Consider the following 26272-nt stretch of genomic DNA (forward strand, 5'->3'; position numbering starts at 1 on the left):
AATGGCGGCAAAGACTGGATCGTAGCCTCGATTTCTGCATGCGCTGACAGAAAGATCTTGGTGTGCCAGTGGTACTGAAAACCACCTGACCACAATATATCGTCTTTCCAAGATCGAATTGCAGAGACAAGACGGTGACTAGCCTTGCCGAAGGATGAGGATTCATTCTTTCCACGGTTTGCGCCATCGTCTTCCACAATGTAAAACTCTGGGCTTCTCCATGCCACCAGCGGAGGATTTCTTGCCCACTGAAAACCATCAAACGGCCCTCTCAGATAGTGTACCTTCTCGCTAGGCATATTTAGCCACATCAAGCGCGATTCTCCGCATTTGCAGGAAGTCTCCGGTATCTCGTAGGGTTGTGGCTTCCCGCGTAGATAATCGTAAGCGCGTGCGTAATGAACCGTTACGCCATCTTCACTTTCTTCAACTGCATACTCGAAAACGTGAAAATTCTCTGCGTCAAAGATACCCACGTAAACACACATCATGGATCGGGAAACGTTTGAGCCGGCACAATGATGCGTGTGCTCTTTGTTTTGTGGAACTTCCACCTCAGCTTCGGCCCACACTGGCCTAGCTACGACCCCCGAGTGAGGGCGCCTAATGAGTAGCCGGAGATCTTGGACTTTGCCATGTTCTTTCACCGTAGGTTGCGGCACTATGCAGTCCTGTTTGCAAGACGTTCGTTTGATTTCCAATGCCTGTATCAGACTTGCGCCGAATCGCATGATCTTGTCGAGGGGTTCCGCGTCCATGAACGATTCTAGGATTGTTTGAAAAAGCTTCGTGGGCTCAATCTCATAGTCAACTTCGATGTGAGGCTGCTGGTGTGCCAAAGACAAAAGTGCGAACACCCGATCGCGTTTGTCGCGACATCCACCACGGTAAAAGTAAGTGAGCAAGGACGGAAGCGATGCGCGAGTATCCCCAGGATGATGATTATGCGGGCCCAACCAGAGTAAATACTTGACGCACATGGGAACGGCTTCATGCAAGCCGGGTCGTTTCTCTTTCTCGGCCTTCCGCCAATTCCAATCAAAGGTATCCGTCATGGTCAACAGCTGGTCGCGAAGGTAGAACATATCGAAAAATCGTCTGCCCGAAAATATAATGAGACTACTCTCACTAGACCGCGAGAGTATTTCCTGTGCAATCCAAACTCGATTCCAATATGGAAGTTTCAGGAATAGATTCACACGTTCCTGCAACTCTGCCTTGCGTGAAGCTTCCATGACCCCAATCTGCTGTTTCACTTGCGCAGAGATAACATCGTGTGACTTGTGTGGCCAGGAAGGGCTTCTTGAGCACAAATCTTCTGTGTTGGCGAGATCCTCGAAAAGCTGGACCAATCCTCCATTCAAGATGCCAGGCCAGATAATCACCTCTACGGCTGCGTTGTAGATAGCTCCCATCTGGCGGACCTGATGATTCTTCTCAAGGGCATCATGCTGGTTGATGCTAATGGCATCTATCCATAGTGACTCGCCAAGTTTAGAAGGTTCGTCGAGGGACCGAGAGGCAACAGACGAGCGAAATGCGAGTAAGAACTGATAAAGATTGTTTCCGACCGGTATAGAGCACCCGTTCACTTCGATCATATGCTCCGGGTTCGAAGGGTCCCACGTGTAAGAAAGGCATGTGTAGGTAGCTTCGATGATTGTAGTGTTTCGCATGGTGCAACGGAGAACGCTTTGTTCGGGACCAGGGAGAACATCAATGACGCGTATCGAGTTCCCAGTGAGATCGAGCGGCTGATATACCATTCGGTCTGAGCTTTCCCGTGGGAACTGTTTTTCACTGGTCTTGTGTGGGTCGTCGACAATGATCATGTCCGCCGTGGCGCGCTGCCCAGAATCTTTCTGTATAGGCATGATGGGAGCCGATGCTCAAAGAAGTACTCCAGATCACCAAAATTGACAGACATAAGCGTGTTCGAGGGCAGCGTTGTCTCTAGTGAAGGCAACGTGACTTAGGCTCACAAAATCTAGTAAGGCTGAGATTGAAGCGGGGTACTCACCGGAGTCCCTCAGCCACTTTACGAGGGTCGCCCAATCAAGCATACCTTAGGTTCAAACAGTGCGATGCATGTCCAACAGACGATCACTGAGACTGACCGATCTTTGTCGGCACGTCTGTAATCGCAGACTAGCCCATTTGCGTCGCAGTTGGTAGTGATCCAACCCCCCTCTGATGAATATCGGCGCAATCTGGGTCTTGCCATTAAGAGCTCGATAATGCAAACGGTAGAGCGCTGGCATCACACCCGTCGACTCTAGCAAGATCCGCATCAAACGATTCTGTGCATGCATCTCCTACGCATCGCGATCAGATGTAAAATGTCCAACACCTGCAACAGAGAAAAAACACCAATACGTCGGATGAAGTTCCTGAAGTTATTCTCTGCTTTCTCATCAGCAAATGGGGAGATCACAAGCATGAGCAGGTGACAACGTACCCAGGTACAATTCATGCGGCACTGTTCTTCTTCGTTTTCTGTTGTTGATTTGCCTGCGCAGGTGTCGAAGAGGCAGTGGATGCTGGCTGATGCGACTGGGTTGGTGTGGGATATGTGAATCTTCCTTCGTTGCAGTCCTCATAAACATGGCAACAAGTGTTTCTCCAATGGTTACAGCAGGAACCGCAACCTCGATCAACTTCGTAACTGTTATCTGCACCGCAGCAGCAGCATTGCCATCGATAAACCGGAGCAGCAGCTGTCATCGTCAAGCTTGATGGAGTTGAGGGTTAGATGAGGGAGGAGGATGAGACGCCACGGAATCGATTGTGTTACCCAGCCGGAAATCCGGTGAGCAGCCCCGCCACCCCACCAGCACGGCCGTACGCCCCTGAGATAATAGGCCGCGCATCCGCATCTCAGTATGTTGTCAGTCGCCACCTCAAGCTACATGTCCAACGCTGGTAAACTTCATGTGTTATACCGTTCTGCACAAACTTCCTCTCTGGAACCATGTCCATGAACGTACAGCATACAATTTAAAGGTTGAATGACAATGCATCGCGCTTTCCAGACAGCTGTACCAGCGAGAATGCATTCAGTCAGAAAGGCAATATTTGGGTAGATGGTGGAATACTCAACAGTCTTTTGGGGCATGACACCATATGTGGCATCAAGGTAAGCACATCGAGAAAGTTGAAGTGCCTGGCACTGCCCAGGTGGTGACGGATTGAATTCAAGAGCAATGACTAGGCGGGGCTGGTGCTGAGTCAGCAAGCGCCGGCCTCGGCTTAAGCCTGGAGCTCACGTGGAGCTGTTGCGCGACCCTAGAGCCGCACCCGCTGATGTTCACAGCAGCATTCTCTCTATTAGCGCCTGGCACATCAGTTATGCTCCCATCTCGCGCTCGATACCTGCATTATCCTAAACTGTACGTACACCCTCGGAATCGACAATCGTGAATCAGCGACGCCGTGTAATCAGGCTGCAATCACCGCGGAGACGATACCAGCAATCACCATGCTGCAGTCATGCAACGCCCTATATCATGCAGATGCGCATGTCCAGTAGTATCACGAGCAGAGCGGAATCACCCGGACCGGTCAATACACATGTGTCGGGATGAGAAGATGGCTCTCATCAGCCAATCGAAGACACAAGGTGTGATCGGGCACGGCTGAGGTTTGGGGGCCGGTACGGAATTCCTATTCTTAGGATATGTGCGGTCGTGACAGCTGTGAAAAGGCCTCTGCGACGATAAAACTGGCGCATTCCCTGTTCGGCCCCTTCCTCAGCACTTCCTCAGCACTTCCTCAGCACTTAGCGTCAACATTCTGAGACTTCCGAAGGATTTTGTGTATACTACAACATGAAATTCGGGCACAAGAAAGACGAGCCGGCCCCTCCAGATCCGGTCTTCGATGAAGATGAAGATCTCAGCGAAGTTTGGCCACAAGTTGTGCGACAGTATGAGGACACTACCAAGAGGAAGCTGGATGCAAACACGACCTTCAACAGCTTCCAGCTACAGATTGACGCCGATATAAAAGAGTCTTCGACGAAAAGCCATCAAAACGCCAGAATCGTTTTGAACAATATTGGGAACTGTCTTGAACAGTTTGGTTGCATGGTCGCACAAGTGGCGGGTGTGGTCTTCGGGCCCGCTGCGCAATGCTGGAACGCTATCAGTTTCGTCGTTCAAGCAGCTCGGAGCATTAGCGGTATGATGGACGGGTTCGTCATTCTGATGGAACGCTCATCGGCTTTTATTCGTCGCCTGGTGAATTTCATGGAGCAGAAGGTCGGCGAAGGCGGGTCCCACCTACCACGTGTTCTGCGAAGGCCAGCATACAACATCCTCTCTCAGTTCTTGGGCGTACTTCGTTGTTCGTACAAGCTAGCTACGAGTAAGAAAGAACGGTGGAACAAATGGGCTGGAATCGTTCTTTTCAACTCCGATGATATGGCAGAATCGCTGGAACTGATGGAGGATCAAATTCAGGAGTTTACCAGAGCCGAGGTCGATGACATACTGTTGGATGTCAAAGGGCTTGCAAGGCACCTTGTCGCATCGGATGAGGAGAGAGCTCGCTATCATGTTGAGATAAACGACCATTTTTAGACGGTATACAAAGTCAGCGATCAGATCCTAAGCGTTACTCAGCAGATGAAGATGACCTTGGATGGTCGAGCTAGCAAAGATTAACAGGAAAAGAACTTGGAAAAGATCGCAAAACATCTGGGTTTGAAGAAGTCGGAAGACTGGGAGACTTGGAGTAAGCGACACAACGAGCTCTGCAAGACGCATGTGCAGGGGACGGGAGACTGGCTTAGTCAAGACGAGTCCGCATTCGTGCAGTGGTCTGATCTGAATCGGCATGACAGAAAAGTTCTCTTCCTGAGAGCAGACTCCGGCTTTGGCAAAACTCATCTCTTCAATCACGTCGTCTCTCATCTCGAAAAGAAATTTCGAGCTACGCGTGGAATTACTACGGCCTTTCTGGCGTATTATTACTACGGGGACGACGAAGACGACTCCCTGGAACGTTGTGTTGGCTCCATCATCTACCAATTTGCATCTGCAGATATTGGATATGCTAAAGCCGTAGTGGACGAATGCGCGCGGCACGCAAACATTGCGCGAGCTGAAGATCGATGGAACAAGCTCGTTTGGGGATTGCAGCATGCCATGAAAGGGACATACTTCATATGCATGGACGGCTTCGATAGTCCCAGCCAACTGGACAGTGCAGAAATAATGATGTCTACTATCGCAGGTCAAGCTGCGTCTTCAGCCAAGTCTAATGGAGTTTCCCTACGTCTCTTTGTATCTGGAAACGACGATGCGCTTGCTGAGGTCTCTCAAGGAATGAAAGATGTCGACAATATCTTTCTCGGGATACGCAGAGACTCTGCCAAATTCACGGGACGAGCTAGCAACAATTCAGATTTAGCTTCGGACTCGCTGCCAAACGCGAGCGATCTGAAAGCTGTCACAAGCGCCAGGATCGAGGAGGTTTGCAAGGTTAAACCCGGTCTGAAGACCATTCTTACTGACGCGAACATCGAGCTTTTGCTTAAAGGCATACACGGAAACTACAGCAACCTTGAGGCCAAGATAACGGAGATCAACGCCTGCGACACTAAAGGAAAGGTTCAAGAAGTGATCAACAACACAAGTGCCGACATGCATGCCGTCCAAAGAGATAGGGTCAAAACGCTGGACGCTGTTCTGAATTCACGTCAGGCTCAGGTGCTTAATGATCTTCTTGTGTGGGTTGCAGGGTGTAGCTACCCACCGACGATCAGGCTGCTCGAGAGCGTCCTCTTCTTTACCTCTGGCGAAGAGTTTCTGCTCACGGATCAGATTGCTACTACCTACTCGCCTGTGCTCATGATTGACGAGGGTAAGGTGGGATTCAAGGGCGGCGTCAGGGATATCCTGTCCGCGAGTGCTTCCTCAGGAGTTGGATCTGCAGTCCCTCAGTTACACTCTGAAGCAATCACCAGTGCCGAGGTCGAGCTTTGTCGCCGGTTCATAAGAAATGCTTGTGGTGCAATGGATTACGACAGATTTAGGTTCGATGATTTCTTCCAGGCCATGGCGCAAAAGGTAAACATTCACCTCGAGGACGACAACGTTGTGAATGTCACCATCATTCGCTTGTGTATCGATGTTCTGTTCGACAACAGGAAAGACGCAAATCTCGAAGCAATCCGCGACTATGCCTCATTGTGGTTTTACGCACATCTCAAGACCTTGGTCGAGGCGCTCGATGACTTTGAGCCAGAAAGAAAGTTCATGAGTGATATCGGAGGCAAACTGGTTGACTTGATCTATGACCCCAAGATGATCGATACGTGGTTCACCAGGAATAATCTGATCTGGTTCAAGTACGACTGGCTGTATTCAGAAGAGTTCCTCGATCCTATCGTGGCGTTACTGAAGAATTCACAAGTGGCCAAAGGCTATGCAAAGGATGCAAAGAAGAGTGACTGGACCAAGTCTGTGGTTTTCGACACCGCAAGCAAATACTCCGTCCTCGAGCGCATCGCTGCGCGACTGGCGACTCATTGGTTTAGCTGCTCAACTGGTACGATCGACAGAGATTATCTTTGGATCTCATGGGGCATTGTAGCCAAGGTGAGATCTTCCAGACAATGCTAGAAGGTTGTCTGACACCGATGAACAGATATCCAAGCCGGACAAACCGTTCGAAGAACGGAACCTGCCCCCGAACGCAGCCATCGAGGAGTATATCTGCTGGGTGAAGGAGCATAAGGATATCGACATCGACAGCTCCACCTGGGACTACCGCGTAGGGGCTACGTACATGGTCTTCGAGCATTACAAGGAGGCCATTGTTGCATTGGAAAGGGTGAAGCAACAGTCTCTGACAAGTTGGGGCCTCTTCTTCAATCTAGCAATTGCCCATGAGAATCAAAAGAACCATCGTACGGCACTTGGATACATACAGAACTTCAAATCGCTCAGCGAGATGTTCCTTGAGACGGACGATTCTTACAAGGGGGCCTACTGGGATATGCTCAAGAGCGAAGGCAACTGCTATCGGGAGTGTCATGAGTACGACATGGCCGTGCAATCTTACCAGGAAATTTTGAGCCAGAATTTCAGTGAAGCATCCGGTATGAGCTCGCTCCACTTAGACGCGCTTTTGGGACTCTTTAAAACCTGGACCGATGCGAAGAGCTCGCGTTTTATCATTGATCTCATTCGCAGCTGGAAAGATGCGACAGCCAAGGGTCGTGGATCGACCTACTGGCTGCGAAGAGCATCACGCGAAGATGCCCTTCATACATGCATCATTGTGGCTGCGAAGCAAGTTGGTGCCGCGGAAGAGATCATCTATCTGTACCAAGAGGCCATCGATCACAAGCCGTTGGATGAACCTGCTGTCGAGGGCGAGCCGGGGATGGACATCTCTGCCGAAGCAACCGCACAACTGCAGTACTTCCAAGCCGTCCTCATATCCTATGGAAGAGGGTCCAACAACGATCACCATCAGAGTATAAAATGCTGGGAAGACATCGTCCTACAATCTGATAACAACCCAGCGTCGTATATGACAGCATGGAATGCGACTCGCAAGCTAGCTTCGAGTCTTCTTGAGAAGGCATTTGCCGAAACCCTACCAGCTCTTTCCAGTTCTTCCGAGGATTACATCGGCCGATTAAAGAATCTTGCCAACTCGAACACCAGAATAATCTGTTACCTTCGTCAAGGATCTTGTGATCCTAGTATCTGTTTAGCCAGGCTGTACTATGTCAAAGAAGATCATACTTCCGCTTCCACTCAGGCACAAGCTCGTCTTTGCAGTGTCTTCGACAAGTGGCCTGAATCCACAGACGATGCCTCACTCAGGATGCGCTTCTCGAGCCTTGCCGCTACACTAACTGTCCTCGACAAGGATGCCGATGCTATCGCAGCGTGGCAAGCAATAGGGCCGTATCAACCGTCGAACGCTATGGTCGCGAAAGCAGATGCACCAGGTACTGAAGAGCTTACACAGTCAACCCCTGAAGGTCCTTACACAGATAGTGTGCCAGCAGAAAATGACAAGAAGTCGGAGGACATTCCAGCTGCAGCCTCTTCGTCTACGACTACGACTAAAGCGTATGTCTCAGGATACCTTTGCGATGGCTCTTGCGGGGTCGAATGGACAGACGTGATGGCCGACTGTTGGGCATGCAAGCACTGTCTCTGCGTCCAGCTTTGCCCAGGGTGTTACAAGAAGCTTCTGGATGACGACCTACAGCCTCTCATTTGTAACAAAGATCATAAGATGCTCTACATACCACCCTTTGACTGGGAAGCATGGCGCACTATCCCCGCAGATATGATGACTGTGGATAATAAGCCAGTGCATCGCAAAGATTGGGTGGACAAGATTCGCAAAGAGTACAACGTGCAACAGGATGAGATCGATTTCATCAAGATTGAGAAGGCCAGGGGACTAAAGGCTGCCAGCGTCATTGCCGTGCGGTGGCGCAACAGGTTGCAACGAGCCAAGACCTTCAGAGAGGTAGCTGGTGCGATAGTGACATCTTCTGTTATGAAACAGCACCACCCAGAATGAGAGTAGATTCGCAACTAATCGATACAATCGAAGATCAGTTCATGGCACTACTGAGATTACCACACTCATTGAACAGAGCACCGGTGCTCGTTTCTCTTCTTCTCCTTGAATCGCTCCAACTCCTCACGACCTCCTTGTGCCTCCCAACTCTCCACCCACTCTATAAAGGTTGGATGATCATATTTTCTCGCTTCAGCGAGTGCAGCATCCGGATCCGCGCCTCGGTCGAGTAGAAACCATGTCAGCTCGCGTGCATCTGTGTCTGGTCTGCCGACGCCAACGATGTATTCTAGTGGCGTCCCCATTTCTCCTTGCAACCACTTCGTGTCGCGCGGAAAATCCAGCTTGTTCACATCCAAGCCCACGGTATCAACTAGATGGCGCACCATCGCCATACGTTGGACATAACGCGCCCGGCTCCGCCGTTGCCATTCCTCGTCTTTTTCGGGGTCGTCCGTCCCCTCGTGACCCAACGCCGCCATGAGCACCGCCCTATGCAGTGTACAGGGTCCCAAGGGAGCCCTTTCGGATCGCAAGAACTCAAACATTGCGATGTCACCCGTCTCCGCGACCTTTTCGAGTATGGGCCTCTTGTACGGTGGTTCCCCGGGCGTAGCAAGTTTTGCGGCATGCTTTAAGCACCATACAAGCTTTTCGCGGTCATGGATACAGGACCACATGAAGGGACTCTGCCAAGATCGAGGTTCTCCTGCCCAGTTGATGTCCCAGCCATGAGCGAGCAGGAACTTGAGAGTGGGAATTTCAACCTCTTTGCCAGAAACGTCGATGTGCTTAATGCTAACGCCGTGTTTGATCAGATAGTGGAGAGCTGGTATCGAGTTCTTCTTTATCGCAATGCCTACGGCTCGTTCATCGTCGCGTCCCTTCGCATTGCCTTGGGCGTTGGTCCTGGCCTGCTCGAATAGCTCTAGTTCGTGCTTGTGCATCGCGATATCAAAAAGAGTCTTCACATCCTCTGCCTGATGCATCGTGGGCTTGCGTGTTAAGCAATGTTAGGCTCGTATACTCTTTATTACTGCTGGCGTCTCTGTAGCTGCTGACCTAGATTGATAAGGTGGCGGGTACAAAAAATGGGCAAAAAAGAACATGTGCTGGCAAAAACATACAACACAGACTACGAAGAGGTTATTTGAGCTAGAAGTTGCGGAGCAATGCAAGCGCTTGGGCAGATAAGCGAGGGCAGCCGCATCTACTTGATCAATCGCAGGTGTCGCCACTTCTCACATTCTCAAATGAGATATGCATGTATCGGTACCACGGGTGGCGAACCGCAAACGCACACGCGAGGCCGTGAAGGCCCTCTAGGCTTCCGAAAACGGAAGCTTCTAACTGATCAGAGATGTGAGGCTGAACCCAAGGCGGGGTAGAGAGCTAAGCTCCGACCTGGACACCACGTCCCGAGGTCAGACATCTCTGCCGCGGACAAAACCTTCTACGCCATGCTCCCTACATTGCGCCACTTCTGGTATTGCATATGTTGATAGATACCAGAGACGACGTACTCACCCTCGGCGCAAAGATAGAGGCTAAAACTCTGGCCTCTCATTACCCGTGATTGAAATCTTGCGGCCTCGTCAACGTTTGTACTCAACGGAGACCGCATAATCTCAGTCAAGGCCGTCACTCTATGACTTATGGTGGCTGAACCGCTAGTGTCTGAAGGCGTTCTTCTTCAAGCTGAAGGATCGTTCCCAATTGGTAAGTGATGGGCTCAGATCTAGAGTTGCATCAGGGGGATCCTTTCACGCGTGCGTTATGAAGATGGGAGGAAATCTTGGAGGTCTCTACTAGGCTCGCTTAGTGGAAACCTTCCTAGGGAAGGGGGCGCGCAATTGGCACTGGAGGCAAGACTATATGCAAGGCTAGTACGCCGGAGGCGTTCATCCCAAGCTCATTGAGGACATAGTCAGAAACACGTGGACAGGCGACCATTCAGTAGAAGACCAGAACACCTGGAGGCGTTCACATTCCAAGCTGAATCGGCATTCAAAATGTGAAGATGGTAGTCTGGATGAGGAAAAGGCGGTAGCTGAGATGAAGTAGGACAGCTCGTGGGTCCAGTCGCGCAGGTAGTTATAAGGCAGTCCTGTATTGCATCGACTAAGCAGCAAGACATTCTTCCTCGACGAAGTCACCACACGCTTTGTACCACAATCGTTCTGTCGAATAAGATTTCCCAAAATGAAGTCTACAACCATCTTTCTGGTGTTCGGTTCCATGATTGGCACGCAGGCGGCTCTTACGGGACGTGGTCTCAACAGTGTATGTTCTGAAGTCTCACACCTTGTCGCAGTAGGAGCACGGACTGATCGCCAAATCTTGTAACAGTGTCGACTGGAGTCAAAGATCATTACTCAGCTTAATAGCAACTATGCCCAAGCTGCGAGTACTTACTGCAGTTCCTTCATTGCGAAGTCGACCACAACCACTGTCTCAACAACCCCGATTGTCGTGACAACGTTGACACCCGTTTCTACATTCACCACAACGTCAACGAGTACAATAATCATAGGAACTGACACTACGATCACGAGGTCAGTATCACAGCTCTCGAGCCTTGCTTTTCCTCTCCCTTACTCACCCATTACAGCACGATTACCACCACCACAAGTACGGCAATAGCCTCAGGGACCACAACAGTGACAGCGTCCTGCACACCACCAGCATTCAACGCAAAACGCGATGAGATTATAAAGAGCGCCAATGGCAAGAAATTCAGGGTACCTGACGGAACGCCGGAAAAGCGAGCTACTCCTCTCAAGCCATCCTGCCCAGCACCACTCAAGTATCTAGCTACTCAGGCCGTCAGCTCCATCTGTTCCTGCATTGTCACACCCGCAACTAAAACCTCGACGGTGGTTCAAACCTTCCCGGCGGCCACATCAACGGCAACGGCACCTACCTCAACCTTGACTATCATGGCATCAGACGTGCTTGTGTACGGCCTTCTCCCTAGCTTTTTGATTGCTGGACGATTTTCCGCTAACACACCGCAGGACTTCAACAACTACAAATACTGTAGTCATTACCACAACCACTACCATAGTAGGACACCCACACCCCATGTCCCAGACTTTCTAACTCCCTGTTTTCAGACAAGCACCACGACCATTCCCATAGCAACAGCCACGGTTGCGCCAGCTGTTGCCGGTGGCGGCTCCTGTGGCTGCTCATACACCTCAAACTGCGGGACTCAGTACGTTGATACCGGCGACGGAGTCTACATCACGCAAGCCTCCTCATTGCAGGAATGCATACAACAATGCGATGAAAATTTCAGGTGCTTAGAATACTCTTTTCAATACAGCACTGGAGTTTGCACGCAGTTGCACGGCGATTACAACGCATTAGCGAACGCGGACTTTGCCTCCGGAGCCGTCGCGACTGATGGAAGGTGTAACGGAGTATGTACGGCAAGCAACTAGTGAGATAGCGTGTCGGATGAAAGCTGGGGACGAAATCCGTGATCCTATGGTCGTATGTGAAGAAATGGGCAATTGTAATTATGATATTCGTGGGTTGAACATCAGAGCGAGCTGCTGATATGTTAGCCACACACCGTTGCGACAACACCAAGGAAACACCAGAAATATACACGTCCAGTCACTTTGTGAACTCCATGCTGTAATGAGATCAATTCTTCAAGCTGTTGTGTCATCTTATCAAGCCATCCGTAGATGCGCTTTTACCGTAACTCCGTCGCTGAAGATGCAATGCAGGTATTCCTCTCCTTCTCATACGTCGCGTCCGACAAATTTTTCTGCTCCTATCCTTGGACGATCCCCCATTTAGTCCTTAGGAAGCATATCCTGCTCACTGCCGTCCCTGGGCACGTAGTTGATACCCGCGCTCTCCACCGCTCCGATCACATCTTCCGGGAGAATGCCCTCGACCTGGGTCGCGTAGACGCCCGGGACGTAACCTTCAAGACGCTGGTATCTGGCGACCCAGCTCCTTGAGGTATCCGCGACCGTGATGAGGCCTTCGAAGACTTGTGATGTGCAGTCGTTGATCTGCTCGGGGTTGCCAGCGAGCTCGATGATCTCTTCGCAGTTGGGGCAGCCCTGGGTGAGGAACTGGTTCTGGGTTCGGACAATGGAGCAGACCATGCAGGCACGCATGTTGCGCTGCTGACCTGGCGGTATGTGCGCACCGCCCTGGATCATGTTCTGTGCCATCTCGGATTTCTCGACGTTGGTACGAGGGTACGCGGGCGGCTGCTGACCTGGCTGATGGCGGCTTTTGAGTGTGACAACGGAGCGCTCGGTACGACCGGGGAGATTGGCGTCTAGAGCAGAGTTGTCGCGACCTCGACCTGCAGCGCGCGGACGTGTAGGAGGATTCTGAGGAGGAGGATGGGGCTGCTGTAGAAGCTGTTGATGGTGAAGCGGAGTCTGGTTGTCGAAAATGGATGTAGGCGACCCGAAATACTCGATGGGTGGACGGAGGTCGTCGTTGAAGCTGACAGGAAACAGAGCGTCCGCAAGTGTCCTACTTTGTTCCACGGTTCCGGAAGCTTGGCGAGGCTGTCGGCGCTCTGGCTCTGGCCCTGACTCGGGCGCCGCTTTAGAGAGGTTTAGTCGCTCACGCGAGGCTACGGGATCGACATTCTCCAACTCATGCGCAAAGTATGGCTCCTCGTTTGCCCTGCTACTTCCTCGGGGGCGTGTAGTAGCGCGAGGTGGGGTGACATCAGGCTCGACTTCGTCGCCATCAGAGTCGACGGTGATGTAGCGGTCTTTAGGTGTCTTGACCGTTGCCCTACCCTTGCGCGCCATGATGTCTAGTCGGAGCCGAGGTCTCTGGTTGGTTGGGCGTTGGTGGAGGCGTTTAGCGGCAAGGCCAGGCGATGGCGGGACAGACTCGTTTGATAACTTTCGGCGGGCAGTGCGGGCGACAGGTCACCTTCATTTTGTTGCCGTACGTCACTGGTTTGCTATTCAAATCTCTTAACGCGCAGGGACGCAACTTCCCTCCCGTCAATCAACAGGTACACCAGCCCGTCGCGCCTTCTGCAACTACACCCGCTGCCCGCGTGCCTCGCATAACCCAGCTTGTCCCGCACTGCGTCGATACATCATGGGTGCCCCGACCGACGAAGCCACCAAGCTCAAGGACCAGGGCAACAATGCCTTCAGGAACCAGGAATGGGACAATGCCCTTGAGTTCTACACCAAAGCGATAGAGGCCTACAACGCAGAGCCCTCGTTCTACACCAACCGCGCACAAGTACACAGCCGACCTGCGCCTCCCGAGCCTGTACTAATCTATCCTCCAGACATACATCAAGCTCGAACAGTATGGATACGCTATACAAGACGCCGACACGGCGATTGAATTGGACCCAAACAACGTCAAGGTACTATTGTCGCAAACTCATATCGTCATCATGACGCTCATCGCAGCACCAGGCATACTACCGCCGCGCCTCAGCGAATACCGCCATCCTCAAGCACCGTGAAGCGCTCCGCGACTGGAAGCTCGTCGTCAAGAAAGCCCCCAACGATGCCAACGCAAAGCTGCGCATGGCCGAGTGCGACAAGGTTGTCAAGCGAGACGCCTTCCTCAAAGCGATCGAGGTCGAAGATGCGCCGTCGGCCGCAGAGGGCCTAGACTTGGAACATATGGCCGTAGACCCCTCATACGATGGCGCAAAGCTGGGAGACAAGATGACACTGGAGTTTGTCGAAGACATGATTGAGCGATTCAAGAACGGAAAGAAGCTGGCCAAGAAGTACGTCTACCAGATCATCATCGCAGTCATGGACATTGTCAAGAAGGAGCCCACCATGGTCGAGCACGATGTCGAAGACGGAAAAGAGATTACTGTCTGCGGTGATACTCACGGTAGGTCCCAGGCGGAAGGTGTTAACATACTGCGTACTGACAAGGCTAGGCCAATTCTTCGATCTCATGAACATCTTCAACCTCGCCGGCAAGCCCTCCGAAAAGAACGCGTTCCTCTTCAACGGCGACTTCGTCGACCGAGGCTCTTGGTCCACCGAGATCGCCCTGCTGCTTTACGCCTACAAGTGGCTATACCCTGATAGCTTCTTCCTGAACCGCGGAAACCACGAGACGGACGACATGAACAGGATGTACGGTTTCGAGGGTGAATGCAGGGCGAAATACACCGAGCGGGTCTTTAAGCTGTTCTCGGAGTCCTTCTCCGCGCTTCCTCTGGCCACCCTCATCGGCAAGAAGTACTTTGTGCTTCACGGTGGTCTGTTCTCCGACGACAAGGTCACGCTAGACGACGTGCGAAAGCTCGACCGATTCAAGCAGCGTCAACCTGGACAGTCTGGGCTCATGATGGAGATGCTTTGGACCGACCCGCAAACGAACCCAGGCCGTGGACCCAGCAAGCGCGGTGTCGGTCTGCAATTCGGACCCGACATCACCAAGCGCTTCTGCGAGAACAACGGTCTCGAGGCTATCATTCGATCGCACGAAGTGCGCATGGAGGGTTACGAAGTCGAGCACGACGGACGTTGTATCACCGTCTTCTCGGCGCCCAACTACTGTGACAGCACCCACAACAAGGGCGCATTCATCAAGATCGGCCCAGAATACAAGCTCAAATTCACCCAGTTCGACGCTGTTGCGCATCCGAACATCAAGCCCATGGCATACGCGTCAAGCGGCATGGCCGGCATGATCTAATGAAATTGAAGTAAGTTGGTTCAGTCATTGTTCGCAGCGATGCATACTTGGGTGTTCTTCGGCGCATCAGCATACTCGGAATTGGTTGGGGCTGTGTTTGATCTTTCAGGATTGATTGGGAAGGAGCGCTGCTATACGAATGTATTATAGAGCCTAGACGAAGGCACAATTCCGATGTCGATGTACACGAAAAGCATCGAGCAGAAATCTAAGAGCAGAGCATTACCTCCTGCGCGTCTGACACGCTATCTCGGGTAGCGCGTGGTAGATGCGTTGCCCCTCACACGCGGCCCCACGTGTTGCATCTCAATGCGGCTAAGTCTGTTGACAAACATGGGTCGTCCTCGCCTTCCATCTCATCGCGTCCGCCAACCTGCTAACAAAGCGCCCTTTACGCCTGATCTCGCCGTAGATCTACGACACCGGCACCTTATCGCATCCCTCATTGTTTCTACATCAGCAATGTGAAGCCCAATCCACTTGCGCAATCACCATGTCGCCGTATCAACAAATCTTCTCCACCAACGCCGTCCTAAGCGTCTGGCGCAATCTTCGCAATACCAAGGATAATAACGATCTTCTCCTCGCATTCCAGTATCACCAAGACGATGCTCGCGGCCAGAAGGGCAAGAAGTATGCCAAGGGCGGCGTTGTGGAGAGCTCGCAAGAGGTCGCAGATGGAAAAGCGATCGAGGTCGGTGGCAAGAGCATTGGTTTTGTTGTGCCATGGCGGGCCATGCAGGCTCAGAGACGCGAACTGAAAGAAAAGGAAAAAGAGCTCGCTGAAGCACTAGTGGCACTGGCTGGAGAGGTCGCATTCACAGGTAGGTCCTAGTGATAAATGGATTTAGAGTGTATTAGAGTATGCGCATATACTGACTATCACGATAGACCTCTCTTCCACCCTGCAGTCTTCGCTCACGCAAAATCCACTTATCCAAATCCGCCACCTTGCCGCTGGTCTGTCCCGTCAGATGTCGAAGATCGAAATACAAATGGCCGACAATGCTCCTTTCGCAAATGGAAAGAATCTATACACCGGCGGAGAGATAGCGCAAAGGTTTCTCCCGCCGATACAAACACTCTTCCAACAGCGGCCCGTACCCCAGCGCATGATCTTCGAACTGCTCATGGAGCTAAAAGACCTTATCTACATGGCCATGGCAGGCTGTGAGAAAGAAGTGTTGGAATGGGAGGTGGATGGCGCTGCGATCGGAGCGTTAGAGGAGCTGGACGATGCGATGGTCAGAGCAGTCACACCAACAGTACCAGCCATCGAACCGGAGCAACGAAAAGAGGTTGAGACTGGGCCCAGACGTATACTGAGGCGCAAAGCTTCGAGCCTTATCTCCAACTCCGTTGTAGTACAACAGCCAGTCTCCTTCCTCCTTGCAGCGCCAGAAGAACTTCTTTACAGTCTCGAATCGCTCGAAACGACTGCGCTCGCGCTTACACACCTTCCGCACCCTATACCCGACCTCTGCGCACACGCTGTTATAACTCTCCGTCGTCTCACACCTCGGCAGACCTTAACAGACTTCTCACAGCAGAAGAAACGAAGGAATGGCCGGTGCGCAGAGTTCGCGCGTTGTATGAGGTGGGCCGGTACGCAATGGCGGCAAAACGGTGGCTGCAGGAGAGGTTGCTTGAACGAAGACGAAGATCCCGAAAACCTTCCTAGCTGGCATAGGAGTAGTCGCTGGTTCGACGAGAAGGGCAGTGGGACATTTATGGTCGGTGGAGGGAGGGCGACACCGAAAGATGATGGGTTTGGGATTGTGAAGATGACGCCCTCATGATATGGATACATATGGTTATGTCTTGTGGATTTTCGTGTTCTACTCGAACATAGGTGGCAACCCGATGGCGTAACGGGCGTAACGGGCGTAACGGGCGTATAGATACCCTTTTTGGTTTATTGTTGCGTGCTTTAGAGGAATGATTTTAGTAGAAGCGCTGTCGAGCGTCATGAATCACAGTTTCTCAATGAACTCTTGCCATGCGCGTGAAACAACGTCCGCTAAATATACTATCGATGAAAGTAGAGATAAGTAGAACACTCGGTATGCGAAGCAGAGCTTCATAAACGTTGCAGCATGATCTTGCTCTTGTAAAATTCAAGCTGTGCAATCTACTTGAACGAAATCCTCTCTTGTTTAACTTGAAACTTATACAACCCCTCTGCGCCTGGTCGAAGAAGGAAAGAATCCTAGCGCCATCAGCTCATTGTTACTTTTTTCGTCCCAGCTTCTCATTAAGATCAGCCATGCGTAAAAGTGTAGCATGAATCGCCTCAGGGTACTCAAAAGAGAGCCTATATGCTGACCTCACCGCCGTAGCAGAGAAGTATCTTTTCAGTGCTATGTCGTTGATGGAGCGGCAAGCCGCTCCAGCTGTGAGCCCAATCCACAGTAGCACCCCTGCCATATCGCCCCAGCAGTCAGACAGGTCCGAGTTCTCGAGTGCTACCTTGAGGCTCTTCAAAAGGGAGACTGATGCGTGGGGTAAATTTCTAGCTGTATCGATCGGACGAACGATGGCGAATCGAGGCTTGGAAGAACCCAGCGATGGATCCTTCACGGAGAGCAAGCTTTCTGTGTCAGGTGGACATTCACATTGCCACAGACTTTGGAGGGCACTGTAGAGCCCAAATGCCCGCATATCCTCCTTGAGGGGTAAATGAAGGGGCCTCAATTCAGTTTGCGATAAAAACCAGCTCATGGTCGAGATGGTTGTAGCGGAGCTCGGGTTAGAGATCGCATAAGAAGAGGACGAGATCACGGAACTACTGTCTTCCGAAGCTGCTGGCTGGCTGATATTCTCGTCTAAACTGGAGGAGACATATTTACCAAGTGGTGAAATTGAGGAGGGCTGCCATTCCGCGGTGAACATGGCCTCCCTACTGAGAACTTCAGATAGCCGAGATCGCTCCATAATTGCGGTAGCAACTATGATCGCTGCTATGCGAACAGCTTCGTACTTCCAGTGATGGGGCTTAAGTGTGTTGTAGATATTGAGCGTATCTATGCTGGTTTGCATGCCGATCTTGGACCAGTATTCGTGAATACTTTGTAACACAACAGTGCTCATGAAGTCCTGTACTTATAATTTAGCCAATATGTACTTGCTGGACCTTTAAACTTTGGACACGTTCTAACTTACGTGTGAGAGGAAGACATCGATCATAGATCGAATGTCGACGAGTATTTCCAAAGTCTCACTAATACACTGTGTTGACTTTCCAATCCTGATATAGTCCCCATAAGGGAGGAAAAGGGGTGACTCTGGAATGATCGCCCACGATGAGTTCGTCATATCAGTATGTTTCCTGCAATAGTCTGAAGAAGCGGACAGCGGTTTGGCTTCTCGAAGTATTGCAGAAATGAGTACTACGATTGGCGCGAACGATGCCAATTTTCCTTTGAGTGGAATTTTGTTGAGATCTCCAAGATGACTGATCATTGCGTTCAGTCCGGCCTCATAGTAGACTGTGGTAGCCTCATCCCCAATCTGAATCGCGGCGGCGAGAAGCTGCCCAACGGTCATGATTCTAGTGTCGTCAATGGGACCCGCACGAGCAGATCGAATCACTTCCTGGAACAATGCCGTGGTTCCGATGCTAGCCGTAGTTCGTCCAAGTACTACGTCTTCGTGAGCTGATGCAATGCACAGCATGCTGAGAAAGATCTGCGGGGTTTCGACCACCTTCGTTATCCAGTATCTTCCAAGTGCCTTCGTGCCGAAATACTGTGAGCCTGGAGCTTATCAGCAAATCGTCCTACCAAACTACACAGTCTACTCACAGTAGGTTTTGAGCCGTTCCACGGAAACACCTGTTCGCGCACTTTGAAACATCGACCGGAACGGGTCCACTGAATTGCCTATCTGACGAAACTCTTGGTGGGCGTAGCTTCGAGGCGTCCTACCAGGAACCAATGGTACAAGACACGTGAACGTACGTTGGTCATTTGTTGACGATTGTCCTACATCGTTACGAAGCCCCGCCTTCAATTTATCACAAGGCTGTGCTACCAGTACATCCGCTTGATACTCTTGGTAATGTTCAGATACCGACCCGTGTCTTACGACTGTTGATAATCAGCAATGGAACATGGATCAGGAGTTCGCTGAAGAGGGTTTGCTGAGACGTAACATGAGGCATGAAACTGACCTAGTTCGCTCTCATTGACAGATACGTGAGATTCGAAAGCCAATGACATGGCCCATTGTATTCCCGCTTCTGAAGAGACATAATATGCTGGCATGATATAGACGACAGTCATCGTCCCTGAACTCGCAACGACGTGGCCATATGGCTCTTCCAGGGTTGCATCGGAAACTAGAGATCCGCAATCTCCCCATTGCAGCGGATGTTCAAGCGAAAGCTCTATCACTTCCCGAAAAGTCGTACTATTAGGAAGCCGCATTTGTAGTCGGACATTGGAGATCGATCCGAGTACGAGGCCATGAGACGTGTGGGCTATTATTGATGTATTGTCCTTACGTTTCAGTTGTCTCGTCGAACCCCGAGGCGATTCTGATCTTATCGTGCACTTCAGCAACATTGCCTCGAACCCAGGGTTCTCAACCTTGATTAAAGACCAGTCACCATCACTCGAAAGTTGAGACAAGTAACCCAGACGCTCCAACGTCTTTCCTGGCCGACCAAGAGATAGTGCAGGGATATCACTAGTTTCGCCGTCGTATTCAGTCGATAATATCCAATCGAACGTCTTTGCATATGAAGACGGCTGCAGGTTCGATATCTCCGGGGTATTGAGGACTTCGTAAACATCGCTCGACGAGTCAGAACCATGAGATGTCGATTCCCGTTCGTCACATGACGTCTCATCAGACTGGCTAACGCTCGCACGCGACGTTACATCGAAAGTCTCGTTCTCTTCCACCTCAGTACCGCTCCCAAGATCATACTCGTCCTCATCATCACCGACTGACAAATCTTGTGGATCCGTTTTATCCTCGAGAAAAACGTGCGCTACTGACATGAGCATCCATTCCGAACCACGTAATACTGCATTAGCTGTGGCAGCTCGAAGTACATCGCCGGTCTGCTTGACGAAGATGGGCATCCCAATGGTCTTCATAGGAAGAGAAGGATCGAAATAAACTTCAGAGATGGAGTCAGATCCAGCCGGTGGGTTCGTAGCGTCGTCTCGACTAGCAGGTTGTATCAGGTTTCCGACTCGGGGCCGTCTCGCAAGGTGTCCAGTTCGAAATGCTGGCAGTTTTGCCAAGAGTCCGCCTTCGTCCACAGTCTTCTTAGCCATCTTGCGCGGCTCCTTCTCTGCGCAAAAGAACATGATTGTGGGCACTGCTCGTTCTTTTGACCGACCTATCATGTACAAATGGAAGAGCACAATGCTAGAATAGCGCTCCGTAAACGCTGAGTTGAGCTGCTTCACGATTTCGGGTTCGACAAAGCTGAACTGCTGCCTGGCTGGTCCTGCAGCATGCCACCAATATCTGTCATGGAACACACCAATTTCTGTTCCGATACATGCGCAAACGTTCGGGTAAGGCTCTGGTGCAGGTTTCCAGAATTTGGCGCGGCTGAGATATCGTTCGCTCATGATGGCCTCACACCCTGCACAGGTGCGAACGAGGTAACGGCATTCGGCTTGTAACACGATGCGAAATGAGAGGTGACGAAAAAGAAAGATTTTTAAGACGTGAGCAGGAGGGATTCAAGGCCTCTACAGCTACTGAGTGAGGGGTTGCTGTTCACTTGAGTGATGAAGGCTCAGGCGCTTGGAGGCGTCGCGGGGTGCTGCTATTGGAGGTCTTGCGAGCTTGACCGGTCAGCGATGCAAGCCCACGAAGGCGGTGCAGAGCCTTGCGAGCTGCCAACTTATAAACTGGTCTGCCACATACATGCTCATGGTCATGCAGCCAGGACCAAAACTACTCGACTTCAAGATGGCGACCCTAGATGGCCCGCTTGATGAAGTCCTCCAGAATGCCGTCAGCTCCCAGGCTAGGGTGGAGATTGTGCAGCGATTATGGCGAGGAAGAACAGGACAATCGCCGAAAATAGTTCATTTCGCATGGGATGCATACTTTGGATACTACACTCGGGAGTGTAATGCAGCCCTCACTGATGAGGGCGCCCATCTCTGCTCAAGAACGCATCGAAGCCTTTTGCAGGTTGCGCACCTGCTGGAAGACGCGGCTGACGAAGAAGAAATCAGGGAAAGGCTACGCCAAACGCTCAAAACGCAGAGGACAAGCGCAGATGAGAAGAAGATGTTGGACGGTTCTCTGAAGCTAGCATCTCGCATCTTTGCGATGATCAGCATCGGTCCGCTTTCATCCGAGATATCCGCGAAGCATTCCCTGCCCTGGACCCAAGGCACATTCACGGATGCGGTGCATGGATATTTCAATCAGCCTCCAGATATCGAACTGGATCCCAAGGAGGATGTTGTCAGCGTAGATCTCGTATGCCACACCATTGAGCGAATGTCGGGTATTGAGGTGCATTGGACCGATAATTTGCTCGATCATTTGCGGCTCGTCGAAGGAGACAAGAAGCTTTGTGTCTTCCATCATGCGTCGTTTTTGAGAAAGATGATGGCCATTGAGAGGTATATAATCCTTATCATGTGAACAGGTAGCGACGTTAACAATGGAGCTGCGCAGTCCAATCTTTCCAGACGGTCTTATCGAAGAAACGCTAGACACACTGGCTCTGCTGTTCCCAGAGTCGGATCGCAAAACGAAACGGTGGCTATCAATGAAAGGCCGAGCAAACTCAGCGCAGATGCCGATAGATAGCACATTGGCAAAATGTGGTCGCTATCGACCTGGGCATCCATCCAGGCGCCTGGAGCGATTCAAGTTCTGGCGTGATCGGTTGGTCTTACTGGGGGAAGCAGTCGAGGAAGCCACGCCAACGTCCAAGGCGTTGCTAAAAGCCCTGAAAGACAGCAAGAAAGGCGATCACTGGCTCAACTCCTGGATAGCGATTGTGGCGATAGGTCTTACCCTCTTCTTTGGTCTGGTGCAAAGCATTGAGGGTGCCATACAGGTATACAAGGCGTACCATCCGCAGGCAGAGTCGGCATAGGGATAGCGCAGCTCCCGGTGAAAGCGACAAGAGGTCATCAGAGCTAGAGCGCGCAAGAATAGAAACGAACGATAGTAAAAGCTAGAAAACTCCAGTGGCGCAACTCGGCGAGCCGAAGGAAACTGCACGCGACAAGAACCAGCGCGTAGAAAACACGAGTGGCGCAGTGGGACCTCTACATTGGCGTCTCTGCGGCTAGCCTAGCGCCGTCAACACAGGGTCCAAAAACCCCCGGCTCGCAATCTCAGCCCATTCTGCCGCATGCAGCAGCAAGTCCCTTCCCTACGCGAGGAACTCCACCACTCCACCACTCCACCCCAAGCTCGCTGCAGTTGCCCCGCAAGAGGCGAATACATCGTCATCTGTGTAATCATAGTGGATACAGGCGACCAGCTTTTGTCGCGGCGGACTTGATCTTCTAGGGAAGGTACGAAGAGCTGCAAGAGTCGATTGATAGACCGGACGAAAATGTTGTTGAGGAAAGGGCGATGGGTAGCGTGGAGATAAGGATGCAGCCGGCCTGCAGCAAGCACATTTGCGGTGTCGAGCGCTGATTAGCATACGCTGGTCATGCTGACGTCATGGGTTCTCCGCGGCTTCCTTCGCGTGAGGAAGATCTTTGGTTGAGGGGTGGAAAGATGGGGAATGCGATTTTGACAGCAATGATGCCAGACACCGCTCTTTTGTGGGTGTTTGTTGTGGGTCATTGTGATATTCGCCTGGAGGCTGGGGACGTGAATTGTGAGGAACGCTTTTTTTGAGTACCTGGATAGTGTGGGAAAATCAGCAATACAATCAAGACACAGCAAAAGACTATAGTATAACGATCAAAGGCTGTAATTAAAATGCTATATATAAACGCTCAGTATAACACTTTCTTTTTGGGAAACGCCAGTAGAAAACCCATCTATCATCTATATGCTTCGCATGCAATGCCAAAAAGTAAAGACCTAAAGCCTGGTTGAAAGCGACACAAAACGTTTGCCGCCCTTGGGGGTATCTCTTTCTTTAAACGCACATTTAAGCGTACTTCTCAATCATAGCAAGAGCGCCCTCGCGCTCGAGGCCCTCCAATGCGGCCTTGAGCTCAGAGACGAAGCGCTTGTCGTCACGGAGATCGTTACCGAAGAGGGTCTTGATCTCAAGCTGAGCCATGGGGCCCTGAGCAGCGTAGGACTGGAGCTCCTCGACCATGGGGTCGTCGACGGTGAAGGCCTTGCCGGCGTCGTCGATGCCGCTGTTGTAGCGGAACCAAGCGGCAGCTACGAGAGTGAGACGGCGGAGGGGTCCGTTGGCAACGATCTGCTCGGCGATGCTGGGCATGATGAACTGGGGGATCTTGCCAGAGCCACCAAGGCAGATACGGGGAAGCTCGTCCTTGAGGGTGGGGTTGGAGAAACGGCCGAGGAGGGTGTTGATGTAGTCATCGACGCTGACACCGGGGATCTGGGGAAGGAGCGGCTTGACTTCCTGGTTCATCATGTTGATGACGAACTGGCGGTAGACGGGGTGGCCGATGACCTCGTGGATGTAGGTGAAGCCAGCGAGCTGACCAGCGTATCCCATGGCGGAGTGGCTGCCGTTAAGGAGGCGGAGCTTGATCATCTCGTACTCCTCGACCTTGTGCACGTCGGGAACGATCTGGACACCGGCCTTCTCGAAAGGTGGGCGGCCGTCGACGAACTTGTCCTCGAGAACCCACTGGTGGAAGGGCTCGGTGACAACGGGCCAGGCATCCTCAACACCGAAGTTCTCGGCTAGGCTGACCTTGTCCTCGTCGTTGGTACGGGGAGTGATACGGTCGACCATGGAGTTGGGGAAGGCACCGTTGTTGGCGATCCAGTCGGCGACCTCAGGGTTCTGGTGGCGGGCGAATGAGACCAACATGTTGCGGCTGATGTCACCGTTCTTCTGCATGTTGTCGCAGGAAAGAACGGTGAAGGGTCGGAGACCAGCGGCGTGGCGCCTCTCCATGGCAGCGTAGAGGTAGCCGAAAACAGTGCGGGGTGGCTGCTCACCAGCCAAGTCGGCGGCAACATCTGGGTGGTCGGTTTGGAGCTGGTGGGTGTTCTCGTTCATGTAGTAACCGCTCTCGGTAACAGTCAAGGAAACGATGTGGGTGTCGGGGTGAGCCATCTTGGCGATGACAGCCTCAGCGCTGTCGGGAGCAAAGAGGTAGTCGGTGATGGAACCGCAAACACGGGCAGTGGTACCCTCAGCGGCACGCTCGATGATGGTGTAGAGGTTGTCTTGGGGCTTCAAAGCATCGCGCATGGGAGCAGCGAATGGCTGAAGGTCAACACCGCAGATGGACCAGTCCTTTACGGCGAATTGCTCAAGAAGAGTGTCGACGTAAGCTGCGAGATGGGCTCGGTGGAAACCACCGACACCAACGTGAACAATGCCTTGCTTGACGCCCTCACGCTGGTAGGTGGGGACAGCGACGTTCTGTAGTTGGGAGAGGTTCTTGCTGCTGAGCTTGAGGGGAGCTGCGGGTGTTTGGCGCTGAGATGTGGTGGTGCCAGCGGTAAACTTCTCCTCCTTTCGTTGGGAGGATGTCCTGGGAGGGGCGTTGTAAACGTTGTTGTTCTCAGGTGTCCGGCGGACGGCCTCGGAGCTCTGGAACCTGATGGCAGCAGGGCGGGAGGGCCTAGTGGACTGGAAAACAGCGCGGGCGCGGGCGGCGCGCAGCAGGTTCCTGGGGACTTGAGGAGGCATGGTAGAATAATGTGAGAATGGAATGAGAATACTGGAATACGTGGATGAGAGCAGTGGGAGATACGGTGCTCTAGTATTTATAAAGCGTCAGCCCAATCCTTTTTGTGGGCACATGCGTAGAACCTTGAGCATGGTGCCAAAAAAAGTCGGATTAGGGCCCCTATTTTTTCGGAGGGTCTAGACATGGTGGATTACACAGTATGAGTCGGGACTCGCAGGCTGATAGCCTGTGCTTTGGAAAACGTGGGTTGGCAAAAGGAGGCTGCGGCTTGCATTGTGTTGTGTACGTCGCGGCCTGGTGGTGCGTGCCAAAACGCCAAAACGCCCCAACTGAGCCGCAACACCTGGGCAACTTCACGACACACCCCGAATAGATTCAAACTTTTTGCCCTGACGCGTCTCTACACAAGACCCAGTTTTTAGACTGGACAGGGGTTTCAGACTTTGCGCTCCCGCTTCCGCTCGCAGATGGGGGAGCCACAATTGCGCCGTAGTGCCTGTTGGCAGGCGATTTTGTGCGAGGTGCACAACTATTGCGTGCTAGGTGAAGGATGTTCAAGGGACTACTGAAAAGGCTGTGGCTTGCGTCCACCAGAACCTCACCGCCGCCGGCTTGCGTGGGGGGTGCGGTCCGCCAGGAACACCGACGCTTGGAAGCATGTCGGCTGCGTCGCCGACGCAAGGCTTGCATCTTGCATCGACCAGACCGCGTCTTCGTCCACCTTGGCAATAATGCAACAACCCCAACGTCCATCGTCGTGGCGACTACAACCCGCGCGCATGGCCTCCGCTGTCAGCCTGGCTATCTATGCACCTGGGGTAGCGGGTCGAAGTTCGGGGCTGGGGGTTATCCCGACGCCCATGCGAATTAGACATGTCGAGACCGCCATCGTATCCGTGTTGAGACGATGCCCTCCGCCTCGCCTCCTCGTTTCCAGATTCTTCGATTCTGGATCCCCCCATGACTCGTTCACCGACTTGTCCTTCTGCGAGGATCCTGTCCAACGGCCACCAAAAGGATCTGCGGCCTGCAGCTGAGCCTCATGCATGCTGTTGCACGGCACATCATCCCCGCCATAGCTCTGCGTTGCAGCTATCAGATCGTCCTTAGCCTAAGCCCTAAGCATACCGACCGCCCAACGGAACTTTCTTAGCTTTTCCGCGCTACCTGTACCGCGTCAGTAGCGTCTCAACTGCCACCGGTAGTACTGCTTTCGCACAATCCGA

At 52.1% G+C, this 26272-nt stretch overlaps 6 protein-coding genes across 6 annotated transcripts; 3 read left to right on the forward strand and 3 right to left on the reverse strand.

Annotated features, from left to right (window-relative positions):
• Nucleotides 1-3827: 3827 nt before the first annotated feature.
• On the forward strand, nt 3828-8556 carry J4E92_009688 (uncharacterized protein; the record flags this gene model as incomplete). Its single annotated transcript, XM_051501031.1, has 3 exons — nt 3828-4478; nt 4668-6602; nt 6652-8556. The coding sequence occupies 3 exons, from the start codon at nt 3828-3830 to the stop codon at nt 8554-8556; spliced, it is 4491 nt and encodes a 1496-aa protein (XP_051348762.1).
• A 65-nt stretch (nt 8557-8621) lies between these two features.
• J4E92_009689 (uncharacterized protein) lies at nt 8622-9545 on the reverse strand (the record flags this gene model as incomplete). Its single annotated transcript, XM_051501032.1, has 1 exon — nt 8622-9545. One exon carries the CDS (start codon nt 9543-9545, stop codon nt 8622-8624), a length of 924 nt encoding a protein of 307 aa, XP_051348763.1.
• Nucleotides 9546-12365: 2820 nt separating this feature from the next.
• J4E92_009690 (uncharacterized protein) lies at nt 12366-13355 on the reverse strand (the record flags this gene model as incomplete). Its single annotated transcript, XM_051501033.1, has 1 exon — nt 12366-13355. One exon carries the CDS (start codon nt 13353-13355, stop codon nt 12366-12368), a length of 990 nt encoding a protein of 329 aa, XP_051348764.1.
• Nucleotides 13356-15733: 2378 nt separating this feature from the next.
• On the forward strand, nt 15734-17039 carry J4E92_009691 (uncharacterized protein; the record flags this gene model as incomplete). The annotated part of the gene is made up of 2 exons (XM_051501034.1): nt 15734-16064; nt 16132-17039. The coding sequence occupies 2 exons, from the start codon at nt 15734-15736 to the stop codon at nt 17037-17039; spliced, it is 1239 nt and encodes a 412-aa protein (XP_051348765.1).
• Nucleotides 17040-21138: 4099 nt separating this feature from the next.
• Nucleotides 21139-22327, forward strand: J4E92_009692 (uncharacterized protein; the record flags this gene model as incomplete). The annotated part of the gene is made up of 2 exons (XM_051501035.1): nt 21139-21845; nt 21901-22327. The coding sequence occupies 2 exons, from the start codon at nt 21139-21141 to the stop codon at nt 22325-22327; spliced, it is 1134 nt and encodes a 377-aa protein (XP_051348766.1).
• A 1020-nt stretch (nt 22328-23347) lies between these two features.
• On the reverse strand, nt 23348-25045 carry J4E92_009693 (uncharacterized protein; the record flags this gene model as incomplete). The annotated part of the gene is made up of 1 exon (XM_051501036.1): nt 23348-25045. The coding sequence occupies one exon, from the start codon at nt 25043-25045 to the stop codon at nt 23348-23350; it is 1698 nt and encodes a 565-aa protein (XP_051348767.1).
• Nucleotides 25046-26272: the final 1227 nt, after the last annotated feature.

This window comes from Alternaria infectoria (genome assembly GCF_024043175.1).
Source record: "Alternaria infectoria strain BMP 0036 chromosome Unknown scaffold_26, whole genome shotgun sequence".
In the NCBI taxonomy this organism is placed as follows: Eukaryota; Fungi; Ascomycota; class Dothideomycetes; order Pleosporales; family Pleosporaceae; genus Alternaria; species Alternaria infectoria.